At 41.5% G+C, this 7,644-nt stretch overlaps 1 protein-coding gene across 1 annotated transcript; it reads left to right on the top strand.

Moving 5' to 3' along the window:
- Positions 1-573: 573 nt before the first annotated feature.
- On the top strand, positions 574-4,657 carry LOC132852208 (zinc finger MYM-type protein 1-like). The gene is made up of 2 exons (XM_060879286.1): positions 574-1,733; positions 2,234-4,657. Exon 2 carries the CDS (start codon positions 3,100-3,102, stop codon positions 4,036-4,038), a length of 939 nt encoding a protein of 312 aa, XP_060735269.1. The 5' UTR covers positions 574-1,733; positions 2,234-3,099; the 3' UTR covers positions 4,039-4,657.
- Positions 4,658-7,644: the final 2,987 nt, after the last annotated feature.

Genomic DNA, 7,644 nt, shown 5'->3' with positions numbered 1-7,644 from the left:
TCACACACATCACTGTAATACACTGTACTGTCACCAGCTCACACACATCACTGTAATACACTGTACTGTCACCAGCTCACACATCACTGATGTGCCCACTGTACTGTCACCAGCTCACACATCACTGTAATACACTGTACTGTCACCAGCTCACACATCACTGATGTGCCCACTGTACAGTCACCAGCTCACACATCACTGATGTGCCCACTGTACAGTCACCAGCTCACACATCACTGATGTGCCCACTGTACTGTCACCAGCTCACACATCACTGATGTGCCCACTGTACAGTCACCAGCTCACATATCACTGATGTGCCCACTGTACAGTCACCAGCTCACATATCACTGATGTGCCAACTGTACAGTCACCAGCTCACACATCACTGATGTGCCCACTGTACAGTCACCAGCTCACACATCACTGATGTGCCCACTGTACTGTCACCAGCTCACACATCACTGATGTGCCCACTGTACAGTCACCAGCTCACACATCACTGATGTGCCCACTGTACAGTCACCAGCTCACATATCACTGATGTGCCCACTGTACTGTCACCAGCTCACATATCACTGATGTGCCCACTGTACTGTCACCACTGATACTACAACACTTACTTGGCGGAAATGTCTTTTGTTAATTTTTGTTTAAAAATTGTTTAATTTTTTATGATTTTTCATAATAAGAAAAATTATAACTTCACTGTAATACACTGTACTGTCACCAAACCAGGGGCGTAGATTACGCGGGGCACTTTTTATAAAAAGTAAATTCGTCCCCCTCACTTTTTTAGTGGAGAGTTGTGTTCACCGCATGTTGAGGTTTTAATGGAGCAATGTATATAAATGCAGAGTGATTTAAAATTCAAAGAGACAAGAAAGTTTAAGATCGTCTATACATGACGATCTATCAGTCACTCACTTGTCACGTCATCATCACGCGCCCCCAGTACTGTAGCTCGAGTCGCACCCGCGGTCCATCATTCGGTTACGTTGAGCTCAAAGGGGCAAAAAACGCTTCACTCCTTTTTGATAAAAATGTCAAGCATAAGTTGGCATATGGTATCAGAATTGTGTTGCACAATGTTTAGTAACTGCCAGTTGCTCTTGTTGAATAATTAGCAAGTTTTAATTTAAAGGATTATAAGGAAAAATAGCTGCTTTGACAAATGTTATATAAACTCTTTTATAACGTCTTTTGTTTTAACAAGTGTGTTATCAAAACCCTTCAAATAAGAATAAAGATAATGTTGAACTGAGATTTTACAGCATGTTTAACTTTGCCAATTCTACATAATATCAAGTATGTGTCACTGTATGTACACGACAGAGACGAGGACGACGAATAGTGACATTAAAGATGTCATTTTAATAATAAGGAGCAGGTAAATCACACATACATACAACGTAGTAAAGACCATAACAGACAATGAGTGAAGACAGTGGTGATGAGTATAAATAGAGTCCGGGTGAACAGACAGGTGAAGACGGGAAACAAACATGGTGGATGACGGGGTGCAAAGGATGATGGGTAATGTAGTCCGGTGAATGAGGGTAGATCACAGGGGAAACGTTACAGTATGCTGATAGGTACGATCTTTATTTAACGGGGTGCTCTTTCATTATTGCACTAATTTTACGTTTTTATGTGTTGTCAAGAATGAGCAAGAAACAGACAGCATAGGTTTGTCAGGGCAGATTCAGGATGTCACACAAAAAGCTTTACAGGTGAGAACACGTGGCTTTTAACACCTGGCTGCTACTGCATTTTACATTTTATAATGTATAATCTATTAATACACAAGTGTTTGTAGGATTATATATGGACCAATCATAAAAAATGTAATTAGTAAAATATAGAAAAAAATATGAAACACATTAGTATGATGAACAACTGCACATTGGCTGTTTATTAGTAGGCGACTTAGAAAGCACATATAAATTCCCTATTCTTCATGACCATATTCTGCATCCCATAATCCTACCTAATACCTAAACTTAACTACGATTACCTTAAAAGCGAATAAGCAGTAAATTAAGAGTTTGAGGCAAATGTCAAAGTTAATAGTGAATATGCGTTCCCCATACTAAAGTGTTAAAAAACTATTTAGGATACAAATTATTGGTTAATGTCCAGCAGTGTACTTCATTTGTTATTTTCTTCTGTATGTCACTATTCCCTGTATGTACATGTTTTAAACACTACTTTTGTACTTTATTTTCAATAGACAGAGGCAGAAGAGAATTCTGAGTTGAGAGTGAATGAGGCAGAAAGTTACAATGAGGCTTCAGATGTAAGGACAGATTATTTACAGCATTGTCTATGATTAGATATTTCTTATATATTTTAACTTAGACTAATCAGACTGATTTGTATTTTTTTTTTGTAGACAGAACAGGGGGCATCTGACATACAGTAGGGTTGGCTGCTGTAGAAGTAGGCAGGTCTTCTGTAACTGTATTAAAACCCAACAAGCCAGATCCTAAGACTATTGTGTGTCATGTGCTTCGGGACAAAACTCTAAAATTTCAGGCTCACTGGTACCAAGAATTTGCATGGCTTCATTTTGAGCCTGGTATTGATGGATCATTGTGCTTCTACTGCCACAAAGCATTTAAAAACAAAACATCACAACTTGCCAAAAATTCAGAAACCACCTTTATCATCGCTGGCTTTAAGAACTGGAAGAAGGCCAGAGAGAGGTTTACATTACATGCTGGATCAGCATGTCACAAGACAGCCATAACAACATACATCTATGAATCAAGACCAATAGATGTTCATCTGTCCAATGTACTGGCATCCCAGCAAGAGGAGGCAAGGAAATGCCTATTAAAGATAATAAGTGCTGTGCAGTTTCTGGCAGGACAAGGTTTATCTTTTAGAGGCCATGAGGATGATGAGGGAAACTTTAATCAACTTCTAAAGTACAAGTCAGAAGATGACCCTAGCCTGAGCAAATGGTTGTCCCTCAAAACTGATTATACTTGCCCACAAATTCAGAATGAAATCCTCAATTTATTCAGTAATTCTATAATTCGTAGAATTGCAGAAAAAATCAATTCACTTCCGAACTTGCAGTTTTGTGTCATCATGGATGGTGCCCAAGATTTATCCGGAAAGGAACAAGAATCAGTCTGCCTAAGATATGTTGATCATGATTTAATAGTCCATGAGGAATTTGTTGGCATGTATGAAGTCTCTGTTACCACAGGAGAGAACCTAGCAAAGGTTCTGAAGGATGTACTGCTTCGTCTTAACTTATCCATCACTGGGCTGAGAGGGCAGGCTTATGACGGTGCTGCGAATATGGCAGGGATATATTCAGGGGCACAGGCCATCATCAAAGAAAGTCAGCCACTTGCATTATATGTCCACTGTGGTCTGCACTGTGTAAATTTAATTACGCAGCATGCTTGCACATCTCCTGTTATCCGTGACTCTTTGCAGTGGGTTCATGAAGTGGGAGGGTTGTTCCGCCAGTCTGTGAAAATGAAGTCAATTTTCCAGGATATTTCAGAGTCAGAGAGTGGATCTATTACAGCCATCAGACCTTTGTGTCCTACAAGATGGACAGTGCGCATTCGTGCTGTGTTAAAACAGTATCAGCCAATGTTACTCGCTCTGGAGGAAATGTCATGTGGTCATTCAGTGTCAGCTTGCAGGGCAAATGGTTTGTCTGATAGATTTCAAAAAGGCAATGTTTTGCTTGGTCTTTTACTTGCCTTAGAAGTGACAGAAGAGCTTGAGTGTCTCAATGCTTCTCTTCAGAGCCGCAGTCAGACAGTAGATGGAATGCTAGCTGCTGTCAACTGTGTGAAGGACACAATTGCAAAAAAGAGAACAGAAGATGCATTCCAAAGTGTCTATGACAAAGCAACACAAATGAGTAACTCCCTAAATCTGTCTCCAATTGAAATGCCCCGTGTTCGAAACCCTCCCAAACGGTTCAGCACATGTTCCTACCTCTTCTGCAGGATACTTCAGGGCAGAATTTTTCTCAGGTCGCAGAGACACTTTTGGCAGTTTTAAGTAGCTTTATATATTGAAATAAATGTTAGCTTTAACACTTACTAACACTTGTTAGATTTATTTCATCTAATTGTATAACTGATATCAGGTCTTGACATGTTTGTCAGTTGACTTCAATATGAATTTTCTTTCAATAGTTTGTTTTGAATTATTGTTTTATTCCTGAAATATGGACTGTAGAAGAGAGCAAAATTAAGTATTATTTGAATGTGCAAGTATCCATTACTGTGTGCCATGTACTGTGCATACACAAAATACAATTTGAATATGTAAACAATATTCTCTTAGTACCATTATAAGGACATCTTTGTACTTTATACTCAAAAGGGTACACATTACTACCTTAGAGTACCATTGTGTACCATAATGTACAACTATACATTTTTGGGGTTAAATAAGGTACAAAGATGTCCTTTTAAGGGTACTGTCCCAGTGGCAAGCTGTTCTATTTCTTTCTTTCTTTCTGTTTTATAATCATATATAATCATAACACATATAAAGCATGATTTAAAAAAATCATGATTAAAAATAAAACCTGTCATTTACACAAGGGTTAACTGAAAAAAAAACAGATAACACTAGACATTTCGTCCCCCCCACTTTTTAAATGATGGCTACGCCCCTGCACCAAACTCAGGTCACACATCACTGATGTCCTGATAGTTATACTACAACACTTATTTGGGGGAAATGACTTTTTGTATAATTTTTATGATTTTTCGTTAAAAAAAAATCAATAACTTCACTGTAACTATCAGGACATCAGTGATGTGTGAGCTGGTGACAGTACAGTGTATTACAGTGATGTGTGAGCTGGTGACAGTACAGTGTATTACAGTGATGTGTGAGCTGGTGACAGTACAGTGTATTACAGTGATGTGTGTGAGCTGGTGACAGTACAGTGTATTACAGTGATGTGTGAGCTGGTGACAGTACAGTGTATTACAGTGATGTGTGTGAGCTGGTGACAGTACAGTGTATTACAGTGATGTGTGTGAGCTGGTGACAGTACAGTGTATTACAGTGATGTGTGTGAGCTGGTGACAGTACAGTGTATTACAGTGATGTGTGTGAGCTGGTGACAGTACAGTGTATTACAGTGATGTGTGTGAGCTGGTGACAGTACAGTGTATTACAGTGATGTGTGAGCTGGTGACAGTACAGTGTATTACAGTGATGTGTGTGAGCTGGTGACAGTACAGTGTATTACAGTGACGTGTGAGCTGGTGACAGTACAGTGTATTACAGTGATGTGTGTGAGCTGGTGACAGTACAGTGTATTACAGTGATGTGTGAGCTGGTGACAGTACAATGTATTACAGTGATGTGTGTGAGCTGGTGACAGTACAGTGTATTACAGTGACGTGTGAGCTGGTGACAGTACAGTGTATTACAGTGATGTGTGAGCTGGTGACAGTACAGTGTATTACAGTGATGTGTGAGCTGGTGACAGTACAGTGTATTACAGTGATGTGTGAGCTGGTGACAGTACAGTGTATTACAGTGATGTGTGTGAGCTGGTGACAGTACAGTGTATTACAGTGATGTGTGTGAGCTGGTGACAGTACAGTGTATTACAGTGATGTGTGTGAGCTGGTGACAGTACAGTGTATTACAGTGATGTGTGTGAGCTGGTGACAGTACAGTGTATTACAGTGAAGTTATTGACTGTTTTTTAGTATTCACTTTTCGGGTTTTGCACTTTGCAGACGGTCCCTTGGAATCTGTCTCTTAGGTGTTCGCACATAGAGAATTATGTATTTTGTCCACAGTGGAGGAAAGATGATATTGAGGGAAATTGGGTTGTAGCTGCGTCTCTACATTACTACGATAGAAAAGAGGTGTTATTTGTGTAATAAAAGTGTTTAGCTCAGGAGTTACTGACTCGGGAAACTCCAATCTGTGAATATGCGGCCAACTTTAGTCTAAACTGGACGGAGACACGGAGCGCCCTGTAACTCACTGACCTGCCTGCGTTCACAAGTCACACGGTGCAGATGGGAGGGAGAACGGCTGACTACACAGTTTATGGGAATAAATTGTGTATTTCCCTCACAACTGTCACAAAAAACTCACTACACTGTCTGTCTGGTCTCTCTGCACGTTGCTTTGCGAGATCATGAGGCGCGATTTGTTTTTCCTCACTGCTGCACGAGTCTGCGTGAGAATATGGGGGTGTGGCGTGAGAATATGGGGGTGTGGCGTGAGAATATGGGGGTGTGGCGTGAGAATATGGGGGTGTGGTGTGAGAATATGGGGGTGTGGCGTGAGAATATGGGGGTGTGGTGTGAGAATATGGGGGTGTGGCGTGAGAATATGGGGGTGTGACATGTGAATATGGGGGTGTGGCATGTGAATATGGGGGTGTGGCGTGAGAATATGGGGGTGTGGCGTGAGAGAGTGAGAATTGGGGCAATCGCGTGAGTCTCACGCTGAATGCGTGACAGTTGGCAGCCATGTGTATTTCAACAGGAAGCATCTTTCATGTCTTCACCACGTTCTTTCTTTCTGCCACTCGGAAGCATCGTTTTTTGCTCATTTGTTATTCATTTATAACTTTAAGCACTACATTACTCAACATTTAACCAGGAGATTTTATCCTTGTTTTTATTGCTTTATATTCTGTAGGGTACTAATCATTGTGCTGTGGTTTCTTTTCTGAGAAAAGCCGTTTTTCCATCTATTTGGTGTGTCAAATCGGACAGTAAACTAAATACTACAGTAACAGACATCCCAAGTGTCCCGGATGTTCAGGGAGTCTCCCGCATATTGATAGCGGCTCCCGGAATCTAGAGCGAGCGAGCGAGCAAGAGCGCGCATGCGCGACAGAGACCTTGTAGGGAGCTAGAGACCTTGCGTGTGTGTGCTAGTGTGCGTGTGTGTGCGTCATTAAGCACATGTAAGACAGTGAGCATCCTGATTGGCCGGGGGGCCAAGATGGCAGTGGTGTGAATGGTCACGTTTTAGAGTCGTCTACGTAGTTTGAGGAGTTTGAAGCTAACAAACTTAGATTTGAATATGTAAAGTTACAACTTAGAAAATATATGCTTTTTCGATATTTTTCTGGCAATACTTGCACTTTTTGACGTGATATTATGGGCAAAAAAAGGAAAAATCAGTCCATTCATGAAAGCGCTATACTAGCTGGACACCTTATGGAAGAATGCTGCACGGAGTCGGTCGACATGGAGAATATTAATATTAATCTTGAATATGGGGGTGTGGTGTGAGAATATGGGGGTGTGGCGTGAGAATATGGGGGTGTGGCGTGAGAATATGGGGGTGTGGCGTGAGAATATGGGGGTGTGGCATGTGAATATGGGGGTGTGGCATGTGAATATGCGGGTGTGGTGTGAGAATATGGGGGTGTGGTGTGAGAATATGGGGGTGTGGCGTGAGAATATGGGGGTGTGGCGTGAGAATATGGGGGTGTGGCGTGAGAATATGGGGGTGTGGTGTGAGAATATGGGGGTGTGGCGTGAGAATATGGGGGTGTGGCATGAGAATATGGGGGTGTGGCGTGAGAATATGGGGGTGTGGCGTGAGAATATGGGGGTGTGGCATGTGAATATGGGGGTGTGGCGTGAGAATATGGGGGTGTGGTGT

Source organism: Tachysurus vachellii, chromosome 10, assembly GCF_030014155.1.
Source record: "Tachysurus vachellii isolate PV-2020 chromosome 10, HZAU_Pvac_v1, whole genome shotgun sequence".
NCBI lineage: Eukaryota > Metazoa > Chordata > Actinopteri > Siluriformes > Bagridae > Tachysurus > Tachysurus vachellii.
The sequence above is the reverse complement of the archived record's forward strand: the minus strand, read 5'-3'. Positions and strand labels throughout refer to the sequence as shown.